Source organism: Staurois parvus, unplaced genomic scaffold (assembly GCF_062004578.1).
Source record: "Staurois parvus isolate SC_StPar_1 unplaced genomic scaffold, SC_StPar_1.0 ptg000145l, whole genome shotgun sequence".
Lineage (NCBI taxonomy): Eukaryota > Metazoa > Chordata > Amphibia > Anura > Ranidae > Staurois > Staurois parvus.
In genome coordinates, this window is record NW_028317941.1 from 5,138,592 (window position 1) to 5,166,263 (window position 27,672).

The following is a 27,672-nucleotide window of genomic DNA, read 5'->3' on the forward strand; positions in this document are numbered from 1 at the left end:
GCCTATGGGTGTATTGCTGCTGCCTGCCCTGTTTGTACAGGTTAGCGCATCCATTTAATGCCGCCTGCCTTTCCTCCTGAGTTGTGGAAGGGTCGGTAGCTTTTCTGAGTTCTGCATAGGGACAAGCTTGTGTATAGACATAGAACTTTCTTTGTTATAAAGCTAGTACCCAGTTTGCAAAGCCATCCCTGCCTGTGTTTACTTCACTAGGGCAGGGATGGTTTTACAAGAAAAAAATAAAAAAACAAATGATAAATATGATATAGTCATCCCCCATGCGCTTGATTCAAAGAAATGGTGTATTTCTTATGTTACCCTCATGTCAAAAGGAGAGCAACCTACCTGCTTTATGATATTTTTTCAAACTTTTTTTGCATTGGTACATGTCCTCTACAGCAGTGACCATCTCGCCATTTTTTTTAATACATTTTTTTAAAATAAATTCTTGCCTATTAGTTTTAAAAATGGCTAAAATGTATTTCCATGATTTGCCCCCTATAGACTTTCCTTTAGGTTCGATTTCGAGCTTGATATTTTTTGTGCACAAACCTCCAAGGAACCAAACCCAGGCACATTAGCTCATCCCTAATGACTACAAATTATCATTGCAAAAATATTATAATGATTATTATAATTATTATTAAGCAACCAAATTGTACAGAGGATGTGCATATGAAAAAATACTGTATGTGTCCCCACCTTTTTGCTCTAAATTTTTGGCTGTCAATTAAAGAAAAATGTAAACCCTGTCACAAACCAGGAGTCTGCAACCTATATTTCCATTCTCACATGCTTACTTTAATTGATTCTGAGGATGCACGTTGGTGTATAGTATGTGAACAAGGCAATACAAATAAAGTTGCATCCCAAAAAAAACTGTGGGGAGGTTCAGTGAACCACAGGCTTTTGGAACTCTTATTTGGGGTTGAAATAAATCTGCTTCCCACGCTGGCATTCTGCAAAGTATGTTTATTTTAGTAGCCATCAATTCCACTTTTTAAATATCTCTAGTCATTCCCAAAGAGCAAAGTTACTATACTGTTTGTGAAATCTGTGGTTAATAAAATATTATACATGTAAAACTATGAACAGAACTTTTATGTTCATAAATTTCCCTTTCAGTGTATTGCCCAGAAAAAAAGAATGACAAACTACTAAGGCATGAATCATTATTATTCAGATAATATGGTTTTTGCATCATATATACAGTATAGTTATAGTAAATTGCATTCTAAACAGTATTTGACAACAAATCTAATAGCCTATTAGCAGTCTAGCAAACACTGACTTGTTTATTGAATAAAAAATAATTTTTAGCATCAGCGTGCAAATAATTGAAGTTATTATTGCAATGTTTACCTTGACTACTTTGTGACTTTTACATTCTTACATTCTTGCATTTTCTTATTTCAGTTATTTTATTTAACGTAAAGCTTTGTAGATCAAATAGATTTGTATATTAGCCACTTGAAGTAAGGCAGGTATGCCAATACAAGGATCCTGCCTATCTGCTCAACAATAGTTGAGATAAAATATCAGCCACATGGGGAGGGCATTTTTTCAGTGAGTTAACTCATATATTTGCATTGTGAGAAAAAGCAGTACAACCATTACAAAGAACTGCAAAGCAAAATAGAGAACCAAAGTATGCTATAAGCAGATATGGCTGCCCCCATGTACATATATGTACAAAGTATTCAAAGAAACAAGGTTTACAAAACATTAATAAACATCGATAACATTTTTGTAAAGCTTCTCTACATCTGCTATCTAAAATAACATTAAAAGAACATATATTTTCACATATGAACTGTGTCTGGGACCACCTGTTCTAAGTAGTCCAAGTAGTCCAGTTCAGTTTCTTAGGCCCCTGTCTGTGAGTGCACCACAGGGCTCTTTTCTTGGACCCCTCTCCTTTTCATCTATATTCATGGTCTTCACCAACCGGTTAGCTCATTGAGCTTTAAATATCAGTTCTATTCAGATTGTACTCAAATCTATTTTTCTAACCTCACTTCATGATCATCTCTTGTTCCTGACTGTCTACCTTTCATTGGTTGAGATTTAAAAAGCATAAAAGTAAAAGTATGTGTGATAATGTCTTACGGCGCCCGTCAAAAAAAGAGGAATTCTAATTGAAATAAGAGGCGTTGTATCCTCTACTCTTCATGATTCCATTCCCGATCCAGAGGGTAGATTTATCACTAGTTTTGTAAAGCGCTGTGCAAACTGTTGGCGCTATATAAATCCTGTATAATAATAATAATAATTATGATCTGTACTATTAATGCTAAACCCTTTACATTTGTGTCTGTATATGCCCCAGAATCGCAGCAAATGAGATACTTTCATAAGCTTTTCAAACAGATCTCTAAAGTGCGACAAGGTAATCGGCTTATATGTGGAGACTTCGTGGAACACTATGGAACACATATGGGTGGATAAGTAATTTTACCCGGTGCAGTCAAGAAGTAGTGCAGTGCAGTGGAGACATTTCAAAGTGTGATATAGAAGGAATTAATGTAATTAAAAGATAGAACTATGGCTGCACCCTCCCCCCGCATGGATAATCTTAACTGCTCAGAGCGACAAGCTTTAAAAAAACGCAAAAACATTGTCATCTGTGAAGCGGATAAGGGGGTGCTGTAGTCATTCTTTCATCTACAGACTACAAAGCTGAAGCCCTTAGACACCTTAACTTACTGCCTTCTGAAGAGCGACCCTACCAAAGTCTTCAAACACCAATTATCACATCTCTTAGATCAGGGTAGAGATCTAGGTGTGATATCTTTGAAATTAGCGGAGAATTTGATGGTGGAGCATCCAGTTGTGCCGGTGTTCCACCATCTACCCAAAATATATAAAGGAGATGTCCCGGTGATAGGAAGACCAATAGTAGCTGTCATTGGTTCTCTCTCTGAAAGGCTAGGGGAGTGGGTGGACCAATTTTTACAAACTCTTGTAAGACTACCAGGGTATGTAAAGGACACTTCATCAATACTACTACAGGCACAGGATACAGAATGGCAGGATAACTTTACATGGATTACAATGGATGTAAAATCCCTTTATTCTAACATTCCTCATCACTTATCCATAGAAGCTCTTAAATATCACCTGTCCCATTATGCAAACTATGATCCAGTGGTAAAGGAATATTTAGTACATGTTTATTTTTTATTGGAGCACAATTTTTTTATTTTTGACAGAGCTTTTTACTTACAATGCCAGTGAGTTTCCATGGGTGCCCAATTCTCACCCTCAATGGCCAATTTATATTTGGGTTGGTGGGAGGAACTTTTCCTTTTTTTCAATCTTAACCCTCACAAACGACATATTTCATGGTACACTAGGTTCATAAACAATATGACCCTTATATGGAACCATACTGACACCTCTTTGATGCAATTTGCCAAATGTGTTAATAATAATGATCTAAATCTTAAATTTTCATATGAAACTGGGAAAATCTCTATAAATTTTCTTGATGTGACCCTGACAGGTGATGTTAAAACAGGCAAGGTGTCTACACAAACTGTCCATATGCCAACTGCAGGAAATTCACTCCTGGCTTCTAGTTGTTACTCTAAACACACCATTTAAGCCATTCCGGAGGGTGAATTACTAGAGCCAGGAGGAATTGCTCTACTATGGATATATATGAAAAAGAATGCACAGTGATTTCAAATAGACTTCGAGATCGTGGTTACAAGAGTTGGCTTTGAGATTGTGGTTACAAGAGTTGGCATATTGATAGGGCAAAACATTTAGCCTCCAGTAGATAAAGAGCCTCTCTACTTGATCATGCCCATAAGGTGACTAAAGATACAGTAAATAATCCTGTCACTTTTGTTACTACTTTCTCAAAAGAATAAAAACAAATTGTCAGCATCATCAAAAAGCGTTTGCCAATATTATTTGCTGAGGATCTTGCGTCCATCCTACAGGAGGGATGTCGCTTTTCTAATAGATGTTCCCGCACTTTGGGTAATATGTTGTCTCCCAGGTTTTTCTCTCCAAATCCCCTGATAAAACATGGCTTTCAACCACAGGATCATATTGTTGTGGTTGAAAGCACTACAAACGTCAAACCATCACTTCTAATACCACTGGGAAAACTTATCCCATATGAGAATACATAAACTGTGCCTTGACCTTTGCAATATATGTAATGGAATGCACAACTTGTGCACTTCACTATGTGGGATGCACGATCAGACCTCTATGAGTTAGGATAGCAGAGAATTATAATGACACAAGCAACCCTAATGCAAAAAACATCTCCAATGTTTCCAAACACAGGGAGGTACATTTCACTAAAATGGGCTCTTTCAGAGTCAGCGGCTTAGAAAAGGTTACCAAACCAGTGAGAGGGGGCATATGCACCATATTTTATTGGAAAAAGAAACTAAATAGATTTTTTTCTTGCAGACTAGAATACCTGCAGGACCTAATCACAGGTAGGACAGGGATTTATTTCTTAACCATTTCAATACCGTGCAATTTTACACCTTCCTGCCCAGGCCATTTTTCACGTTTCAGCGCTCTCACAATTTGAATGACAATTGTGCGGTCATACAACATTGTACCCAAACTAAAATTGTATCATTTTCTTCACACAACTAGAGTTTTCTTTTGGTGGTATTTAATTTCCGCCGGGATTTTTATTTTTTGCTAAATTAACTAAAAAAGACCAAAAATTTTGAAAAAACCACGTTTTCTTTGTTTCTGTTATAAAAGTTTACAAATAAATAATTGTTCTTCATAAATTTAGGCCGAGATGTATTCTGCTACATGTCTTTGGTGAAAATAACCCAAATTAGGATGTATTATTTAGTTTGTAGGAAAGTTATAGAGTTCACAAACTATGGTATATATCTGAATATTGATCAATCCTGAAGTACTGACAGCCAATCTAATTTCTTGAGGTCCAAGAATGTCAGAACAGTACAGATATCCCCCAAATGACCCCTTTTTGCAGAGTAGACAGTCCGACGTACTTCATAAGAGGAATGGCGAGTTTTTTGAAGTTGTATTTTTTTTGTCATAATTTTTCGGAAAATAAAAAAATTAAAAAAATTATTTTCACTATTTTTTTTTTTTACATACTGTCACCAGTGCAGTACAGCATCATCATATAACTGGCATGGCGGTGAACAGGGATACTGACTGGTGACAGTATGAAAAAAAAATATATATATATATTTTTTTTTTTTATTATTTATAATTTTTTATTACATTTTTTTTATTTTTTTTTAAGATTTTTTTTTCATATTGTACTATGACCAAAGTAGTACAATGTTACCATAGTAACATTGTACTACTTTGGGGAAGTGATCAGTATTTTTTTTTTTACACAATTTGCTTATAGAATTACTTTGCTATAAGCAAGCATTTACCTGAATGAAATCGATTTCATGAAAACGAAAATGACCCTAAAAAATGTTGATTGGCTCTAGTTTCCATGATATATTCACCCATCTAATGACGTAAGCCATTCAAAATTATGATGCAACTTCAGCTGCATATTGCGCAATTGATACTGGTGACCAATAGAAAATTGCATGTATACTGAGATGATGCAATATTAGCCTTTAATTGCATCACTTCACTGCATAAAAGCTGCAGTATCTGTAGCTGATTGTAGTTCGACAGCGTCTTTACATTTCGTTTTATGCTTATATAGGCTACTCAGTAATGCCTCGAACTTGTGTGAATAAAGCAGATAATTTCTGCTATATCTGCAGTGAAATAACTTTTATCTCACAAAAAAGGAGGATAACAGGAATGATTAAGAAAGCCTACAACTTGTATTTTGGCTGCAAGATAGGAGACCAGGACAAGAGCTGGGCACCACATATATGCTGCAATTCTTGTGGGACGGCACTGGAGCAATGGTTGAATGGAAAAAAGGCATCTATGCCTTTCGTTGTGCCAATGATTTGGAGAGAGCCAACAGATCATGTTAGTAATTGTTACTTTTGTATGGTGCCTCCAATTGTAAAAGGGCTAAATAAGAAGAAAAAGTTATCTGTGCACTATCCAAATATTCCATCGGCAATACGTCCAGTTCCTCATGGAGAGGGGCTACTAATTCCTAAAACACCAGAATCCTTCGTGGTTGAGTCAAGTGAGGAAGAACCTGAAGCGTGTAGTCACGTGCAGTTGTAAGAGATAGCCCTTTCCTCGAATACAAGAGAAAAGCCAAGAGAAGCAAAACCGACACAAACTGAAGACAAAACTAGTGAGAATCCTAAGTATTAAAATGATTCAACTTAGCTTATGGCTATAATTTTTCTTGGTAATCCTATGCAATATATTATGCCATTTAGGCTTTGTTATGTAGTCAATATCACTTGCTTTATATTTGTGGAAAGACATCTATCTATATAATTATTGTGCATTATGTAGTCATTACGCCTATAGTAGAAAACTTTCCGTTTACAGAAAAACTAGAGCCAATTGACAAATTTCATTGTTATATTTGAACTCAGAATGTGAAATTCATTAAGAAATGGATCCTTTTGTTTCCAAAACTGGCAAAAAATAAAAATTTGTTGAACAATGTAATCTATTGAATTGCCTGATGAGTATGAGGAGGAGTCTCTTTATTAGATTCACTTATTTGGTATATATAAATGTAATGTCCTGACTTTATGGCTATGACTAAAGCTTACTGCTGAAACGTGTAAGTCATTTGAGATGCATATTTTACTTGTTCAATAAAGTTTACTTTTTGGGAAGATGAGTGTCAGCTATACCAATCCTCATTATTCAGTTGTATCTGTGCTGGGAAGACACACAGAGCTAGAGCACTGACATTCCACCTCCGTGGGGATTATTTCTGGGTGTAGCACCTACTTGTTCATACTTGCCCTCTGATGAAGTCCTATGGACACATATAAAATCTTCAATGGTAAAGGTTCAGTATCTTCCTACCCTTCTTTTAGAAGATCTCTGAAAACAGCTAAAGATAGGTAGTTTACCTATGAATGTTGAGTCATCACTGCTAGCATAGCAAGCTCTGTTTAGTCAATCAGGCATATCCACCAATACCCACCATATACGTATGCCAATGGTGGTGTTGAAAATCCATATACCTTACCTCTCCATTAAGAAATGGACAGACCAGGACATACAAGGGTAGAACACATAATGGATAACACCGTACTTAAACCCTTTCATAAACTGACCAGACAATATGGTATCCCTGCCACGGAATCCTACACATATCTGAGAATTTCCCAATTTTTGTGTTTTAACCCTTTACCAAATCTTCGTCTCTCCACTGTGATATGGAATCATTACAATTTACCCTCACCCTCCCAGAGCTGCCTTTAAGGAGGAGAAAAAGGGGCAGCTGCCCTGGGCCCATTCATTGCTGTCGGGCCCAAAGCAGCTGCCCCATACTTTCCAACTGTCCCAGTTTGTATTTCCTTGTCCCTTGAAGTCTTTGTTCCCGGGCTGTGTTCAGATATCACAGTGTGAAGTGTTGTGACTTATGCTGTCCAGGTCTGCCCTATTGCCATGTGAAGACAACTAGTGTGCAGACTGTGTCAGCATTCACATATAAATAACTGACATTCACATGTAAATAGCGGCAGCATTCATATTTTAATAGGGCCAACAATGTGGCATTCATACTGTATGTAAATAGCGGTCAGTGTCAAAACCTCCCTTTGTGGTCCCCCTTAAGTTGGTGGTCAGTGCAAATTCCCCCTTACATTGGCAGCCAGTGTAGAAATGTATTGGTTGTTCGTGTAAAATTCCCCATTCCATTAGTTGTCAGTGTAAATTCTTCATTACATTGGTGGTCAGTGCAAATTCCCCATTACATTGGTGGTCAGTGGAAATTTCCCTTTACATTGGTGTGAAGAGCAGAATTGCCCTTACATTGGTGATCAGTGTAAATTCCCCCTCATACTGGTCATCAGTGATATCCCCCCTAACATTGGTGGTCGGTGTAGAAATGTCACTACCCATCCCCATCCAGCACTGCCATTGATCCCATCCACCTCCAGCACTTCCACTCACCTCATTCCCCCAAGTACTGTCACTGATCCCGTCCCCCATCAGCACTGTCATTCATCCCATCTCCCCAGCACTACCACTTATCCCATCCTCCCCACCACTGCCACTGATCCCATAGTAATAGTGTTTAGTAACCTCTAGCAACCACTCAGTGAGCAGTGATGATGTGCAGTGACCTCTAGCAGCCAAACAGTGAACAGTAGTGATCTGCTGTAGACTCTAGCAACCAATCAGTGAGCAATAATGTTGCGCCCTAACCTCTAGTAACCAGTTAGCAGTGATAATGTGCAGTAACTTCTAGCAACCAATCAGTGAGCAGTAATGATGTGTAGTAACTTCTAGCAGCCAATGGGTGAGTGGTAATGATGTGTAGTTACCTCTAGCAACCAAGCAGCAAGCAGAAATCATGTGCTGTAACCTCTAGCAACCAGTCCGTGAGTGGTAATAATATCCTGTAACCTCCAACAACAAATCGCAATAGCTGCCTAATCTGCTGCAGTAAACTCATTTTGAGTTTAACTGCTATTTATTGTATGTCTCAGAGCAGGCAGAGAGTGAATTTGCATGGGGGGTTGGGGGTCCAAGAAAAAGTTTACCCAGGGTCCTATCAATATTAAAGACGGCCCTGCACCCTCCATAAAAAAACTCTCTATTTTACAACATTCTTCACAACAAGCTAACCTTTTCTAAACCTGCCCCCCTACTAAAATGGGAGGAGGATCTACAAATTTCCATACCACAGTACAGTGGCTACATGCCTTCTAGTACATATCTTCCATTGCGTCAACCACTGGGAGTTCTCACAAAAAATTACTGCCCGATGGCTTCTCACACACTTCTGATTATCAAACTTCTACACTTCTATATCCCCTCTGTGCTGGCGCTACTGTGGACAAACTGGCAATCTATATTATATTCTCTGGTCATGCAAAAGTCTTACTAGTCTCTGGAACCAAGTATTTCATCTCAATCCTCTGTTACTGGTATCTTGACTAAGCCTAATCCAGCCCTAGCCATCCTTGACTTAGAAATCGAGAACTTCCCGGCTAGCTACCAATCTATAGTCACACATATACTACTAGCAACTAGATTAGTTATAACTAGACACTGGTGGAAAGACTTAGTTCCAAATTTGTCTGAAGTGGTAGCCTCCGTTAAGATTTCTTATGAGTATGAAAGAATGTTGTCATTAAGACTAGTCTCCAAGACCAAATTTGATGATATCTGGAAACCATGGAATATATGGGTTAATACTTAAAAGTTTTCATTGCACTCTGGATTGTATGCTGTAGCAATCGTGCACACCGAGATGGACACGGTCATCCATCTTGTTAAGAATCTTCCATTTTGTACCATCTCTCACTCCCATAATCAGCTTTCCTCACCCCCCCTCCCTCTCTGTTGAGTGACATGTGGTCTGTTTGATGCAGATCACAGGCAGCACACTCCATGGGAGGGCGTCTTGGCTATAAATCCCACTGGGGCCTAGTTGTCTGTTAACTTCGCAATCTAGGCTCGTAAAGCCATAAACCAAGTCCTTCACTGAGTTCAAAGGACATTCCGGGGGGGGGGGGTCGTAAAAACAGACTTTTAAAAACTCACTTTTTCATATAAGTGATATCTTCAAATAGGACATAATTACACAAACATGGAGCACATATTCAGACGGCTGACGTTAAGACAAGATATTACACCCTCTATCTGACATATATAGGAAAGCGGAGAGCAGAAAGTTATATCTCCTGAGCCATTCAAGTAGATATGTCATGTTTCATATCTAACCGGTCCGCAGATGCGGCTGCATATTAATCTACTCGTGGATAGAGAGTTGTATGTCTCCAGGGTAAGTTATGAACCATAATATAATTTGTGCAGGTTTTGGTCATAGCCTGAGGTCCCTGCCTACACACCCCCCTCCCCAAATGAGGTGATTGGTTGCAGGGAGATACCCCGTGGAGTTGCTAGAAAAAGCTAAACTAGGCTGAGTGAGCTGTGTGTAAGAGTTGAAGATTCTCCCTTTAACATCTGAACTGACAGTGGGAGATAAGAAATCCTTTTGGCTCATGAAACTTGAAGCTGCTTAACCCAAGGCTTTTTGGCAAGTACTTTATCTACCTAAACTTCTTTCTGTTATCTCTTTGCTGTGCTATTGTTCTCTGTATATATATGTATATACAGTGGGGATCGAAAGTTTGGGCACCCCAGCTAAAAATTTGTATTAATGTGCATAAAGAAGCCAAGGAAAGATGGAAAAATCTCCAAAAGGCATCAAATTACAGATTAGACATTCTTATAATATGTCAACAAAAGTTAGATTTTATTTCCATCATTTACACTTTCAAAATAACAGAAAACAAAAAAATGGCGTCTGCAAAAGTTTGGGCACCCTGCAGAGTTAATATCTTGTACTGCCCCCTTTGGCAAGTATCACAGCTTGTAAACGCTTTTTGTAGCCAGCCAAGAGTCTTTCAATTCTTGTTTGAGGTATCTTTGCCCATTCTTCCTTACAAAAGTCTTCCAGTTCTTTGAGATTTCTGGGCTGTCTGTCACGCACTGCTCTTTTAAGGTCTATCCATAGATTTTCAATTATGTTGAGGTCAGGAGATTGTGAAGGCCATGGCAAAACCTTCAGTTTACACCTCTTGATGTAATCCCCCGTGGATTTTGAGGTGTGTTTAGGATCATTATCCATTTGTAGAAGCCATCCTCTCTTTAACTTCAGCTTTTTCACAGATGGCATCAAGTTACCATCCAAAATTTGCTGAAATTTTATTGAATCCATTTTTCCTTCTACTCGTGAGATGTTCCCTGTGCCACTGGCTGCAACACAACCCCAAAGCATGATTGATCCAACCCCATGCTTAACAGTTGGACAGAGGTTCTTTTCATTAAATTCTGTGCCCCTTCTTCTCCAAACGTACCTTTGCTCATTCCGGCCAAAAAGTTCAATTTTAACCTCATCGGTCCACAGAACTTGTTTCCAAAATGCATCAGACTTGTCTATATGTTCATTTGCAAAGTTCAAACGATGATTTTTGTGGTGAGGACGTAACAGAGGTTTTCTTCTGATGACTCTTCCATGAAGACCATATTTGTACAAGTATCTCTTTATAGTGGAATAGTGTACCACAACTCCAGTGTCTGCCAGATCTTTCTGGAGGGATCGTGCAGTCAAACGTGGGTTTTGAATTGTTTTTCTCACAATCCTGCGAGCTGTTCTGTCTGATATTTTTCTTGGTCTTCCAGATCTTGCTTTAACTTCAACTGTTCCTGATGACTGCCATTTCTTAATTACATTCCGAACAGAGGATATTGACATCTGAAAACGCTTTGCTATCTTCTTATAGCCTTCTCCAGCTTTGTGAGCGTCAACTATTTTCAGTTTCAGTTTTCTAGACAACTGCTTAGAAGAACCCATGGTGCTGATTGTTGGGGCAAGGTCAGATGAGTCTGGGCATTTAAAACCTTTGAGATTGACATCACCTGGTCTTCCCAGACGATGATTGAGAACAATCTATGACACTGGCATGTCTCAGCTTTGCAAAGGGGGCAGTGCATGCTATAAATTCTGCAGGGTGCCCAAACTTTTGCAGACGCCCTTTTTTTGTTTTCTGTTATTTTGAAAGTGTAAATGATGGAAATAAAATCTAACTTTTGTTGACATATTATAAGAATGTCTAATCTGTAATTTGATGCCTTTTGGAGATTTTTCCATCTTTCCTTGGCTTCTATATGCACATTAATACAAATTTTTAGCTGGGGTGCCCAAACTTTCGATCCCCACTGTATATATATATTGGCTACATCTTTTTCTGTAAATATTTTTATTGCACCCTTTTGACCTTTTAGTAATAAATCTTACTTTCTGAAAGTGTTGAACTGTTTCTAAAGCCCTTTAATGCAAACTACGAATTCCTGCCTCTGAAGAACGCTACTGTGTGTGTTTTAAACTTTGGTATATCTCTGCCTGCGGTGACAGTGGTATACTGACAATTATTCAAACATCATAGTGTTATTGCTAATATTGCAGATTTTCCTCTTTCTCTGTACAAAAAGGAGGTGGTGGCAGTGTGAAGGGTTAATTGCGTAATTAACCTGACCCAGTAACAATTGCTCCCAGGCTGCAGATACACAGATTGTGGTTCATTAGCTGGAAAATCTTTGTGCAGAGTTCATCTGGGCGTGGCATTGTTCCGCATGTGACAGCGTGGTTTTAGATTGGCTAGTCCTTCGGTCACGAGTTTGGTGAGAAGAGCTGGGGTTTAACGCCGCAATCGTCACATATGCCTCTCTAAATAACTATATGTGGCTCCTTGTGGTCTTCACACTGATACTTGGATAATTTAATGTACATGATAGGTTTTCTCTACACCTTTGTACCTTGTGTAAACTTCAATAAAAACTATTAATATGAAGATGAAATGCTAGGGGTGTATTTTTCAAAGTGACTTGGATGGAAGGGTGAGTTTGCTTAGAGTATTAAAAATGAACTCAACAGCTTTTTTAGTTTGTGGTGCCCAGATACAACTAAGTTCCACTTAAGGTGCGCAATAAAAACCCCTTATTTCTACTTTGGATGATGTACTGGAATTACATTCAGGCAATACATTGTGGAAAATAGCGCACCAAGGGGGGATTCTCTGTGCCCTCTCTTTTCTTCTGGGATCTAGCTATATGGGAAGAAAGCCTGGGGGCTATAGAATAAATATTTTGAAATTCAGATCTAAGAGAAGTCGATATTTAACAGTATAGCATTTCAAATCTAATTTTCAGCAAGTTTAGGTAAGCAAGTGTAGTGCTTATTCCCATAGGAGACACTGTACATTTTCCCAGGTTCTTCTCTAGTGGACTGCCCGGCAGCCAGGCACACAAGCACAGTCACTCTTTTCCTCAATAAGCAGTGTAGGGCTGTTTTGTTTTTATTTTTGGAGAACTTGGATAGGGTTGAGGGAATTGAGTGGGATACGCCAAAAACAGAAACTATTTACAAACTGAGGACAGTGAACTCCTTTCTGTAAAGCTGAAACAGAAGTCCTTGAATATAGCAAACTGTGGACTTGGCTTGTAGTAGAAACAGTTAAAAGCAGAGCTGAAGCAAAAGTCACTTCATATTGCAAACTGTGGACTTGGCTTTGTAATAGAATCAGTTATCAGCACACAAGCTCCTTCCTTTAGAGCAACAAAAGCGGAGTCCCTCCAGAGAGAACTAGATACACTAAGCTCTCCAGAACACCAGCCAATGTTCTCTTTAGCAAACACACCACTGACTCTCTAGCATAAGAGGGGTGGCAGCAGCCTGAAAGTCTCTAAGATCTCTCACTGCAGTCTGTACTCACAGAATATCCAGGGAAAGTTGGTTGCCTCCTTCCTTCTCCCATGCAACACCTTCCTCCTAAGATACCTGACTAGATCTTCAGCAGACAGCCCCTCAGTCGGCTCTCTGTAGCTTCAGCATCCAGGACCTCAGGTCGCCAACCTGAGGCCTCACAAACAGCAAGCACATGGCAGTGTTGCCCTGGAGGGCAGTAGCCCTCAAGGCCGGACTGATCCTCAGCATAGAGAGACCCAGAAGCCCAGTCTCTCAGAGTATTTAAACAGTTACCCAGAAGTCTTTAGGGTCCTTACTCCCTGGGATTGGCCAGGGCTACATAACTATTCTTACTGCCATCTGCATAGCTCTACACCTATGTTCCAAAAAATTCTACAACTGTCTGGAAAGCAGAGGAAGCTATCAGACTAGCAGCATCTGAGAACACTGAACTGACCTAATTAATCAGCTGCACTGGTTACAGCAGGCTAACAAAAACCTAACATACCAAACAAAAACACACCTAGCTCCACTGAGCACAGTCAGCCAGCACTAAATGTAACCATCTAGGAGAGTGCTACATACAGTCAGGTCCATAAATATTGGGACATCGACACAATTCTAACATTTTTGGCTCTATACACCACCACAATGAATTTGAAATGAAACGAACAAGATGTGCTTTAACTGCAGACTGTCAGCTTTAATTTGAGGGTATTTACATCCAAATCAGGTGAACGGTGTAGGAATTACAGCAGTTTGCATATGTGCCTCCCACTTGTTAAGGGATCAAAAGTAATGGGACAATTGGCTTCTCAGCTGTTCCATGGCCAGGTGTGTGTTATTTCCTCATTATCCCAATTACAATGAGCAGATAAAAGGTCCAGAGTTCATTTCAAGTGTGCTATTTGCATTTCGAATCTGTTGCTGTCAACTCTCAAGATGAGATCCAAAGAGCTGTCACTATCAGTGAAGCAAGCCATCATTAGGCTGAAAAAACAAAACAAACCCATCAGAGAGATAGCAAAAACATTAGGCGTGGCCAAAACAACTGTTTGGAACATTCTTAAAAAAAAGGAGCGCACCGGAGAGCTCAGCAACACCAAAAGACCCAGAAGACCACGGAAAACAACTGTGGTGGATGACCAAAGAATTCTTTCCCTGGTGAAGAAAACACCCTTCACAACAGTTGGCCAGATCAAGAACACTCTCCAGGAGGTAGGTGTATGTGTGTCAAAGTCAACAATCAAGAGAAGACTTCACCAGAGTGAACACATGAATACAGAGGGTTCACCACAAGATGTAAACCACTGGTGAGCCTCAAAAACAGGAAGGCCAGATTAAAGTTTGCCAAACGAGATCTAAAAATGCCTTCACAGTTCTGGAACAACATCCTATGGACAGATGAGACCAAGATCAACTTGTACCGGAGTGATGGGAAGAGAAGAGTATGGAGAAGGAAAGGAACTGCTCATGATCCTAAGCATACCACCTCATCAGTTAAGCATGGTGGTGGTAGTGTCATGGCGTGGGCATGTATGGCTGCCAATGGAACTGGTTCACTTGTATCTATTGATGATGTGATTGCTGACAAAAGCAGCAGGATGAATTCTGAAGTGTTTCGGGCAATAATATCTGCTCATATTCAGCCAAATGCTTCAGAACTCATTGGACGCTGCTTCACAGTGCAGATGGACAATGACCCAAAGCATACTGCAAAAGCAACCAAAGAGTCTTTTAAGGGAAAGAAGTGGAATGCTATGCAATGGCCAAGTCAATCACCTGACCTGAATCCGATTGAGCATGCATTTCACTTGCTGAAGACAAAACTGAAGGGAAAATGCCCCAAGAACAAGCAGGAACTGAAGACAGTTGCAGTAGAGGCCTGGCAGAGCATCACCAGGGATGAAACCCAGCGTCTGGTGATGTCTATGCGTTCCAGACTTCAGGCTGTAATTGACTGCAAAGGATTTGCAACCAAGTATTAAAAAGTGAAAGTTTGATTTATGATTATTATTCTGTCCCATTACTTTTGGTCCCTTAACAAGTGGGAGGCACATATGCAAACTGTTGTAATTCCTACATCGTTCAACTGATTTGGATGTAAATACCCTCAAATTAAAGCTGACAGTCTGCAGTTAAAGCACATCTTGTTCGTTTCATTTCAAATCCATTGTGCTGGTGTATAGAGCCAAAAATGTTATAATTGTGTCAATGTCCCAATATTTATGGACCTGACTGTAAGTATCCTTTAGTCAACATGTATGAGGTAAGGCCAATGTGAAAAATGCTTTCCCTAGTCTAATGTTAGCCGAAATCTGACTGGTTACTATGGGCTACTATACTTTGTATGTTTTTGTTGCTGTTTGCAGCACCCTATTATATAAACACGGTACTGAGTTAGTTTACTAAATTGTTGGATCTGTTAATAATGAAGCAACCAATCTGATTCCAACTATCATTTTGTCTATTGCAAGCTATAATATAAAAGAAAAAAAGGTCTTCCTTTGGAAACCCCTCCACTTTACTTTTCCTCTGCCATAAAGCACCCCTAAAAAACAGAATGGAATTTCACCACGTAAAACATATCTGCTGTCTTTTAATGGCATTTTACATAATATTTATTGAAGATCACACCATTTTCCACTAATAGGTGAGAAAGCAATCTGCTTTATGTTACTGTCAGGAGACTGAGATCCTTCTATTCCCCCAGTGGGTTTGATAGTTTCCAGCTTCCAAAGATCTCCCCCCACCTCAAAGTATTAACACCCCCCATGCACAAAGAGCTTAACATTTATAAACCAGCAACTGCCAGGGTTGGGGAGGGGGAAGACCTGGGCCTTTTTATTTTGATGGGAAAATAAATACCTTCCATAGCAACACTCTACTCTCCCCTAAATATTATGGCAGTGAGCAGAAAATTCACTCACGAGGACAAGAGCTCTGCATACTCAACACAGCCCGAATAGCAAGAAAACACACTTTTCTGTAAGCAAACACATAACCGGTATTCAGACAACAGCAATATAAAAGCAAGCTTTCATTCTCTCTAATATAAACATTACTTTATGGATGCACCTTATTCCTACAGCAAAGTAGGAATAGCAAAATGAATTGGAGCCAAATAGAACAGATAGGCGTATTTGTATGCCTAGACAACAAAGGTGTGCAAAAATCAGACGCCTACAGTAACCAAATGGATTTTACCTTTCATAGTTTAGAGCCGCTATGACAATGAAGCATTATTGCAGACTGTTAACTGCTACTGCACTTCATATATTATGGATAAAAAATTGACAATACTATTTTTTAAAAGATATTCTTAAAGGAGAAGTGTGGGAATTAAAAAAACAAAACATACATAGTCACCTCTATGTTTGCAGCATTGCTGTGATGCTGCAGTTGTCCCCCACCGGCTCTAAGCCTGAGAACTGAATGATCATATGACCTCTGATCACTCAGTATAAAATTGGCTCTGAGCAGACAGAGGTGACTGTCAGTCACCGGCTCTTTACTCTTCCCCTCCAGCACTAACTGGAGCGAAGGGCTGAGAGGAGGAAGAAGTGGCTGGCTCAGGCCCTTAGCGGCACGTGGCAATGCAAGTAGCCAAGATTTGACCTGATGCTGGTTAGGAAAAGTATAGTGTTAGGAAAATAGGAAAAGTATAGTGTTTTTCTAGAAATCACATATTTTGAGTTTGAGGCAGTGAATGTGTTATGACAGTGGTGGTCATCTAACCTGACATAAACAAAGGATCACATATAATAAGCATTGGATGTAATCACACAGAAAGCTATCAGAGACTGCAGACATGCAACAGGCGTTTGTCAGAGACCATGAGCATACTACAGGATATTGTCAGAGACTATGGGCATACTACAGGAGATAGTCAGAGACTATAGGCATACAACAGGTGATGGTCAAAGACTATGGACATATTACAGCAGATGGCCAGAGACTATGGGCATACTACAGGAGATGGCCAGAGACAATGGGCATACAACAGGTGATGGTTAAAGACTATGTGCGTACTACAGTAGATGGTCAGAGATGATGGGCAGACTAGAGCAGTGTTTCTCAACCTTTCTTCAGTCAAGGCACCCTTTCAAACTATGGATAATCTCAAGGCACTCTTTACAATTATGCCCAATCTCAAGGCACCCCAATCTAAAATGTAAAAAACTATTCTACACACATCCAGTACACCCAATGTTAGAGGTGATTTATTCTTCCAAAGCAAATGCACCTACGCACACTGGTACTGACTAGTATTCCAGTGTGTCTCTCCCATTTTCTCTACCTCACTCTGCTAATGTGACCCCAGTTCTGACGCAGAGGGGAAACCAAGGATGCTGTGCATGTACCCAATATCCTCTTTATCAATTAATGATGTCGTCAGTTGGTAGGATGCTAGCAGCTTGAAGGTCATAAAAGTGCACAATGAAAACTTGTAGCTTTGTGTACTAAAAGGCAGGATTGATCCACCTGCTGGCTTGTATATAATTTTGGGACATTTTGCCAAGGCACCCCTGAAGAAGCATGAAGGCACCCCAGGGTGCCTGGGCACCCTGGTTGAGAAAGGCTGGATTAGACGAGAGCATCAGAGACTATGGGCATACTAGAGGAGATGGTCAGATACTATGGGCATATGACAGGAGATAGTCAGAGAATGCACAAATTATATAGGAGTTGTTGAAGACTGGGGACATGCTGCAGGGTTTAGTCATGAACTGGAGTCAGCCATGGAGACACATTACAACAGAAGGATATCACTGTTAGTATGGCCTTTTTACAAGTCAATACTGAAATAGTTGTGATCCCTTAAAAATTATTCATGTCACATTTGATATTTCTTATAAAATATCAGATGGGAAAAAAAATGAGAAAACTGATGGACAGCACAGAATACAATAGGACATTGAAAAACAAATAAACCAAACCATTTAACGCCAGTCTAAAGAAATTTCTTCCTTCACTGGTTAAAGAACAAAAAACAATGACTACTGTCTTCAAGGGCCATACAATAAATGCCAAACAGCAGCATGCAGCCCCCAGGCCATAGGTACATTCCAAGGCCTTATGATTTGTTCTTTATTACTGTATTAAAATAGAATTACTGTATAGGCAAAACCTTTTTTTCATTTTGGATAGGGTAAAGGAGGGTTATTCAGTATTTTTGCCATCTGTGTCACATTGGGGAGATTTACCTTCACTTCCTGTCTCATAGCCAAAACAGGAAGTGAAAGCAAATCCTTGCAAATGAAGGGAATTCCTTGGGGCCCCCTAGGTCATCAGAACTAGGGTCCCCATTGAAAGATTTATCTTCTATTACTTTTCTGGGGACAACCCAAAATTTGAGGTTTTCTTTACTTTCATGATAATGGTAAACAGGGCAAATAGAGAGGGTGAATCTCCCTATTGGAGACAGACAGCAATAAAAACCTAATAGGTGTTCTAATCCATAGCAACTTTATCCAAAATGAAAACAAACGTTTTGCATTTAGTTATACTTTAAATGTAGAAACTTGTAAATTAACCATTAGAGGAAGCTCTGAGTTCATCTCTGTCTTATTCCCTTTTGCTGTTTAACAGTTGTTGAGAAATATTAGCCTAACAGAGTGTGCATTGTGTCCAAAGAGTCGGTTGACTCACAGAGGTTGCATTCCTACAGGAACGGAGTTTATTCACTTAGCAAAGTGAATGTTACTCTGTGTTCACTTCAATCAATGGGAAGAAAAAAACACTCTTTTCTGTACATAATTGGGTATTTACGGTAAACACAGCTTCACTTATATACTTGTAGCCAGGTGTCGGCTACTGCAAAATAGTGTCTAGAGGACATTATCAAGCTGAACCATACACTCTACCGCCTAATGCCAGACCGTTACACCACTCCCTGCCTATAGAGTTGGGGAGCTGTTGTTTCTGTAACAGAGCAGAGGACCTTGGGACCGGTAGTCTTGCAGTCAACCCTTTCTGTATTTTACAACCCCTTCGGAACTACAAATTCCACAAAGCTGATCCAACAAAGTATTATGGGAAAGGCTTTATATTTGACTGTTTCTAACGAGCTTGCTCTCTCGGCCCGGGACATTAAAGAGGACAGTAGACTGCAACACTGAATGTTCACAGCTGCTCTCAAATATCCAGCAATCTTAAAAGCCCTTTTAAGCATCATCCACCATGGCTGTCAGCACACTAGCAGCCTACTGTATAACTGCTGTGCCTTCTGTGGTGATATAAAGAACTACTCAGTTCATTCTGTAGTGCTGGAAACTACATTTGTACCAGGATTGGTGAGAGAACAGCTGCCCACCTTTCTGTTTACTCAGTTGTATAAAGAAACTACTAGTGGACACCAGTTTAACTAAATCAATCAAGGAATCCTTGCTTTGCTACCTCCTTAGTTCTGTCTGCAGACCTAACTCTGTCATTCTTCATTACTCTTCACCTTTAAAGGGCCTCAACGTGTTAGTAGAATATACTGTCCCCAACCTTTGGATTGATTCTATTCCGTATCTACAACTACTCATCACTTACTTAAAATGGTGCCCCTTCTCCTATACAACTATCCATAACAAGGCATTCACGTGGTCCCATTGCATTGCATCAGTGGTCACAAGGGAGCTGGTGGTTTTGTTAAGTCTCACCGTCACACACAGGGGTTGATTTACTAAAACTGGAGAGTGCAAAATCTGGTGCATGGTAGCCAATCAGCTTCTTACTTCAGCTTGTTCAATCAAGCTTTGTCAGTAAAACCTAGAAGCTCATTGGTTTCTTTGCAGAGCTACATATGATATTGCACTCTCCACTTTTAGTAAATCAACGCAGCAGTGTTGCACTCTCAACAGGCACCATTGATGGTTATTCACAGTCTGCTAACATTATTTTTTGCATTGATTTCACCTTGTGTTACCATTACTTAATATTTCAAATTGAGTACATAACTGTAAAAAGTATGTAACCCCCTAAGTGTTAACTTGGGTCATTCTTGAGGTAATAAGTACAATTGTGATTATTGAAATATTGTATACATTGCCCTATTTTCTTCTCTGTGCTGGGTATTATTGGTAACATCGTTTGCCTAACCATGTCTGAACCTAGAGTGTCAGAAGGCTGGAGGAGTTTAGCAAGGTCAGAGCAGAACCAGAGGACAAGCACTATCCAGCGTCATACAACAGTAGCACTACATGCTAAACTCCGTGAACATTCACTTTCTTAAGGAAACAGCTTCTACTCCTATTTTAAATCAACCCCATAGACTTCTATCATGGGAAGTATCAGTAAAGCACAATCATTATGCATCCACGCAAAGAAGCTGTTGCCTATCTAATTAGCAAAAAAGACTGCCCCATGAATATATATATATATATATATATATATATATTATTGAAAAAAATTTTACAATTTGCTATTTTATAGGGTTATTGTATATATGGTTTGCCAGTCATCATTCCAAGCAACTGCATGAAGCTGTTTCTGGTTATAAAATGTATTGTACACTTTAAATGGCAAGTGGAGATTTGCATGACTGTGAGAACTCTAGACATCCATGGTAACCCAGAGAGACATAGGGATCTATTTATGCATATCTTTATGTTTTCACCAAAGATTCACACAACTTTCACCCAAGATTACATCTTCTTTCCAACTGAAAAATGTGTACATCCTGGGTGAAAACATTGATAAATAGGCAGCATAGGAACTTTATTTTGTTAAAAGAGTATAGAAATAATAAAAGCCATAAATATATATATATATATATATATATATATATATATATATATATATTGCTACCTATGTCCCATTAGGGAAATCTGCCTTTGACACAACAGTGAGATGGAAAGTGAGATGGAATCTATCCAAAGTGAGAGGAAATTCCAATGTCACCTTAACAGGGTTCCCCATTGGAATATTTCCCCTCACCTCCTTTCCAGTAACAACTGCAACATTTTGGATTTCCCATTGCTTCTTCTCTCTGTAACAGTGGTCACTTAGGACAAAAGAGGGGTAAATATTTCCAATGTGGATACAGACAGCAATAAAAACCCTTCTTAAATGCAACCAAAAAAAAAAAAAATCACTATTTATACACTTGTATGCATCTTCTGCTTATCTCAGGGTATTACTCATGATGGTGCACATAAAGAAATACACTTTCCTTCTTATTAGTCGGTGTCAGTTTGGAAATCCATTTATTCTGCTGCATAGAAGCTGCAAACCCCTCGTGTGAAAGAATATTTGTTCTCTCTGTATCCTGCAGACATTGTTTTCCCTTGTCTGTGTTCCAGACACAAGCACTAGGAAACTTTATCTGTCCTTTTCTGCAAGGAACTGGCTGACAACATTTAGTTTTGTAATTAAGCAGAAACCATTGAGTACTGTCCGTGATACTTTTTTTATTTGCACTAACATACAATTTTTAGGACAAGCTTTTGGTTTATGTCCCCTTCTTCAAGGTCCAAGTACTGCTTGGACCTTGAGGAAGGGGACATACCCCAAAAGCTTGTCATTAAAATTTTATGTTAGTGCAAATAAAAAAAGTATCACGGACAGTACTCAATTGTAATTAAGCACTATGTCCTATGGCACAGCACAGCTCCTTCATGTGTTTACATTAACACTACTTTTATTTGAAGACATCCAGAGGTAACATCAAATTATGAGGCAGCAAGCCTGTACCCTGTGGAGTAGTCAGGTTTGTTAATATTTATTGCTCTGAAAAACATTAAATTTACAAGTACCCCCAATATACACTAGTTATACTTTTCTGATTTGTATGAGAACACTGATGCTGGACAGGTAAAGAAAGAGTGACAGAAAATATACACATGTATACGTACACAAAAAAATCTCAGTTAAAGCGGAACTAAACCCATCAATTTAATGGTTTTGAAAAAATCAGTTACAGTACATGCTGTCACATTTACCTGTGCTTTCAACCAAATTGCCAAACCATCAAATGGCTGGTGTCATAACTGATTACATGTGCAGCACCATAGTAGTTGAAGATCAAACACAGGCTAAGATGGCAGCTTCCATGGCTGTAAAGGATAGGAGGGTTTAGTTCCACTTTTAAGCGGAATTTTACTCAATAACAATTGATACAAAATAATGTTCTTTAGCAAGGAACATACATTCCACTTTATTAATTATGCAATCAAAATGACTGTGTGCTGTAAATTGCCCCCAGCATTGTTCCTGTTTCTTCTTGCTGGAGCCTGCCATTTTGTTGAAGCCCAAAGCCCTGAGTAGCAGTTAAAGCATAACTAAACCCTCCTATACTTTTCAGCCAAGAAAGCTTCCATCTGATCTGCAACTGCCATGGTGCTGCACATGTGATCAGTTATAACACCAGTCTTTTGATGGTTTGACAGTTTGGTAGAGAATACAAGCAAATGTGACAGCATTCTTGGCATGCAGGGAATGTAACTGTTTTTGAAACTGTTAAATTGCTAAGTTTTGTTCCGCTTCAATCTTTTTTTTTTTTCAAAAAGCAACTTTGTTAACGAAAAAGATGGTACAAATTAAATGATCCACAGTTCAGAGACGGAATATACAGAATAAGCATTTGCTAAACCAATAACAGGTAGTAGGTACATTATACTAGGAACGAAAGAACAATAAAGTCAGTCTTCCCATGGAAGGGTTCACGTAGTTGCAAAAATACTGTTAGACAGAGCCAGACAGTTAGAATCAAAATATTGGGCACATTGAGCCACCTATCCCATAATTGGGCACGTTAAGCCACCTATCCCATATTTTATTACACTTCATGGGACAGCCCCTGTGTAAATAAATCAATTTCTTATAGGGGAGTGTCGAGTCAACTTCTATCAACCAAGCTTGGAGGGTAGGAGGTGCAGCCTGCATTCAACGGCGTGCCACTAGTTTTCGAGCACTAAAGAGGGTTTCATGCAAGAAGGTCATGAAAAACTTCAAGAACTGCAGATCCAGAAGGAGGCCTAGCAAACACGATTTAGGGTCTAGTTGAAGGGGAAAACCCATATGGTAATGCAAGAACTTGATAATTTGTTCCTAATATGTCTGAATAACTGGACAGGACCACAGCAGATGGAAAAAAGTACCTGTATCCCCTGAGCAGCGAGGACACAGAGGGTTCTGCTCCAGGTAAAATCTAAAAACTCTAAGTGGGGTTAGATAAGCTTGGTGTACTATATAGAGCTGAGTAAGTCTATCATGTAGTCTTGGTGAAACTAGTTTAGCATCTTCTAGTAACTCATCCCATTCCTCTACTGCCAGAGACCCAACACCCGGCTCCCATCATGTTTTGGCCCTATCCACAATACGGGTCACCATGGGAGAATGGATTGTGGTGTACAGTAATGATATCAATTTAGTGGGTTCAGTACCAGTAATAACGTCTAGAAGGGAAAGGGTTGGAAGAGAAGGGACCTGAGCAGGAAATTGGACCCGCAGAGCATGCCATAGTTGCAAATATCTAAATAACATATGGTTTGGAAGATCAAATTCCTCTTTTAAGGTTTGGAATGCCTTGGGTCCAGAGGTCGTAAGTACCTGGTATAGATATATAACCCCTTTAGAGGTCCATAGCTCAGGGTTGGGAATAGAGATGAGTTCAGGTAACTGGGGGTTGTGTGTGAATGGTAGGGAGGGCATTCATTTGCCTGAGAGCCAACTTTCAGATGCAACTATGATCGTGTAGTAGAGGTTCAGGTGCCGTGGGGGTCCCTACCTGCCTATTTCCCCTTAAAACCACTTGTAGGGGGGATAATGATATATGGCCTGGTTGCCTACAAACTAAGGCCTGATGATGAGCAGCTTCAGACTTGTCTAGGTCTGCTTTAATCTTTAGACTTTCAGCAGATCAGCCTCTACAAATTCAGCACAGTGCCTAAAAATGCCAAAACATGAAGAGCAACTGAGCAAGTGCAGAGCAGGGTGAGACAGTGTAACACTGGATTTTAAACAGCATAGACACTTATTTTGAATATTTTACATAGCTATACACACAAAAGGGGCCAGCCTAAAGTGATCTAGCAAGACTTAATTTCCTGAGTAAAGTTCCACTTCAAGCTGGCCACAGACTACTAGAATTTCTTCCCAAATTTTTTGTTTTAAGAACATTCATTCAATTTTCAAATCATTATTGGGATCATATCACATTCATTTTTGACATTGCAGTGACAGGAAGATTTTTTGAGAATAAATAAATTTCTAACAGTGAATGTGTTTTTTATTTAGTAAAGTCTAAATGACATTGATCAAGTGTACTGGAAATGTTTTGTACAAATGTTCTTTCAAAAAACTAATAGTGTATGGCCAGCTTTAGGTCTGGTTTACACTGTTTCACAGCTGCAGGGATAAGTCATTAGTTCTTAAGGAGCCGGCACCCACTGGTGTTCAAACAACAAGGGACTCATCTGTGCTGTCAGCCAGGGATTCCCAGCTGAGAGCAGAATGTAAATAATGAGCCTGCCAGTAAAAATTTGAGGGATCCTACGCAAAAAAAAAGGTGTAGGTTCCCCCTCAAAATTCATACCAGACCTTATCCAAGCATGCATCCTTGGTGTACTCAGCCAAGGGGGAACCTGGCCAATGGCAGGGATGAGTTATTGGTTGTTAGGTCGCCAGCGGGCACCGGATCCTTAACAACCAATGATTCATTCCTGCTGGCTGATGGCAAGGATGAGTCAAAATGCAGTAATATCTAAAAAGCATCAAAGCAAAACTAAATCACACACACACACACATATATACATATCTATATAATTGCACTGAAAATCCGATCAAATTGCAGCTGCACTAATGTGAACCTAGCCTTAGGAATGAGCATGTGTTTGTTGCAAACTGAGCTGAAGTCTGAATCCAGACGTCAGCTGTCATTCCTGGACAAATGAGCGGCGGGCAGGAAAATTCCTGCACCCCAGCTGACATACACAAAGGGGCAGAAATACTCATGACATCAGAGATCTAATATGACCACATGGCCCAGGAATGACAGCTCATTCCTAATCACAGTGGATCCTGCAACACTGCAGCAGTTGTGTCACATCCTACCTTACCTGTATAAGATTAGCTGCAGGAGTCCGACGCTTCTCAAAATGTTTTTGTCTGTGTTGCTCTTGAACTTTTAGGGCAAACCCTGAACCCAGGATCCCCTGTAAAACAAGAAAATATTCCTAATTAGTAGTACTCAGGATTAAAAAATCCTATTGGTTTATTTTTAACTGCTTGTGTCCCGATGGAGGGTTTTTCTCGTCACTTGCTGTCCTGGAGATGCAACAGCAAATAGGAAATCTTTTTAAAGGGAGCATAATTCTCAGAAAGCGGTCATAGGAATAGGCGAGGTTTTTCCCTCACTTCTTGCTGTGGAAAAAGTTTGGATAACCTATCACTTTCTGTCTCGGTGACAATGGTAACCAGAACTCCCCAGTAGGAACACAGAGAGCAATAAAAAGCTGACAATGGAAAAGGGGGCTTATTCACATATGAGGTTGAAGGGTCTTAAAGCCAGGTGGTTGAGCCACGGTTTTATTGCCCTTCAACCACAAACTTGAACACTAACATACAGCCATTCATGGCTGTACACATGACTCAGCGATGCAAAAAAAAAAATGACAGCATGCCAAAGCCAAACGCAACTAATGCAGTTCTGTGGGGCTGCATCTGAATCATTGCTGCAACTGTGTGCAATGCACATGACTGCAGCATGATAGTACAAAAATTATAGGGTTAAATCGGACAGTGAGAAGGTAACATATTACCTCTTCACCACCTGTCAAACACCTCTGAAAAGCAATCCAAACATGGATTGATTTTCAGAAAAGCAGCAATGCCTGCTGCATTGGTCAACGAGCCCTAACCCTTCTCCACTTTATCCGAAACAAAAAAAAATGCCTTTCTATACATTTTAAGAAACACATTTTGTATACTTACTGCAGGGAGCGCAAAGAAAGAGATGCCTAGAAGAGCAAACCCAGCAGCCAGGACTCTCCCCAGCCAGGTACGGGGTGTTTTATCGCCATAACCAATAGTGGTAAGAGTGATCTAGTGGAAAACACAGACAGCATGAATACATACAATTGCACTAAAGGACACAAACAGAAATAAAAGGTTTAGCTAAATAGCATATATAATAGTTTTTGTTATATTATTTTGACCATTTACAGGTTTATAAACTGCAGGGTTTTTTTTAAACTGCTGATATGAAATGTTTATTTTAAAAATAAACATAATATATGGGGTGTGCCCATAAAGCTCAGTGTGCAAAGCATGCTTGGGCTTTCCAATAAAATGCCTGTGTGTAAGCAGGGGTTAATTAGTTCTTCCTAAAAATCCTCCCAGGAAGTAAGGTGCGCTCACTTCCTTCCTGGCAGGATCCTATTTAAAATGGTTCTTCACCCTAGAAGCAAAAAAATAAATGTCAGCGGCTACAAATCAGGTGAGCAGGTGGATGCCGCTCTGGCCACACCCTTTGATGTTCCACCAGGTCTTGATCACAGAGGTATAGCTGCTAAGTTTTAATAATAGGACACTTACCTGTCCAGGGATCTAGGGCCATCCTCACCTAGGTCCCTGGCACCAGCATATTTAATTTGGGGGCAGGGGCGGACTGACCTTTTGGAAACTCAGGCACTGCCTGAGGGCCCAGGGTCAGTAGGGGGCCCCATGAGATGCCACTGGTACCTTTTTCATAGGATTTTTTGAGTTTGGGCAAGGACACTAAGGACCCATGATTTCCTATTGCCCGGGGGCCCCATGCGTTTTCAGTCCGCCCCTGTTTGGGGGGCAGGCTGTGGCTGCTTGCGACTTCACAGCCAGCTTTCTACTGCACATGTGCAAACTGTGCTGCGCTTTGTGAATGGTCCCACAGCCTTCTGCGACCTGTGACGTGTTCCAAAAGGCTAGAGTGAGGAGGGGGGGGTATTTCCACTCGGATCATCTAGGCAATCCAGGGGGGGAAGGCAGAAACTTCCCCTTTTGTGTGAAGTTCAGCTTTAAGGTATAATGGAGCATAGCTAGTATTGAGTAGACTGATGGGAATGGAAAGGTCTGGTCATAGAGACGCACTATGACTGAAGCAAATTTACTGAAACTCAAGGATGGGCACCTCTCATGCCGGGTGATGGCAGAGGTACACTTTTGAATTAAAGAGGACCTGGTATTGACTACTGAGATGGAGAGCATTTTTATTACTAAATGTTATTGTTGTGCTGGGAATAAATGGAGTTGAACCAAGCCTCTGGCTGAATTATGGTGAATCAAGTGGAAGCTTGCTATCTCTGAAGGTGTGAGCTGGGAATAGACATGTGCGGTTTGCTTCTCTCCAAATTGAAATTCAGACACAT

The 27,672-nt window shown here is 39.9% G+C and overlaps 1 protein-coding gene across 3 annotated transcripts in view; it reads right to left on the reverse strand.

Moving 5' to 3' along the window:
- Positions 1–27,672, reverse strand: part of KCNQ4 (potassium voltage-gated channel subfamily Q member 4) — a 280,413-nt gene that overhangs the window by 38,818 nt on the left and 213,923 nt on the right. For all 3 annotated transcript variants that reach the window (XM_089673868.1, XM_089673867.1, XM_089673869.1), the window contains exons 6-7: positions 26,261–26,371; positions 25,387–25,482 (exon numbers count right to left, since the gene is read on the reverse strand). In XM_089673868.1, coding sequence (XP_089529994.1) covers positions 25,387–25,482; positions 26,261–26,371 — 207 coding nt within the window. The remainder of the gene's footprint in view (positions 1–25,386; positions 25,483–26,260; positions 26,372–27,672) is intronic.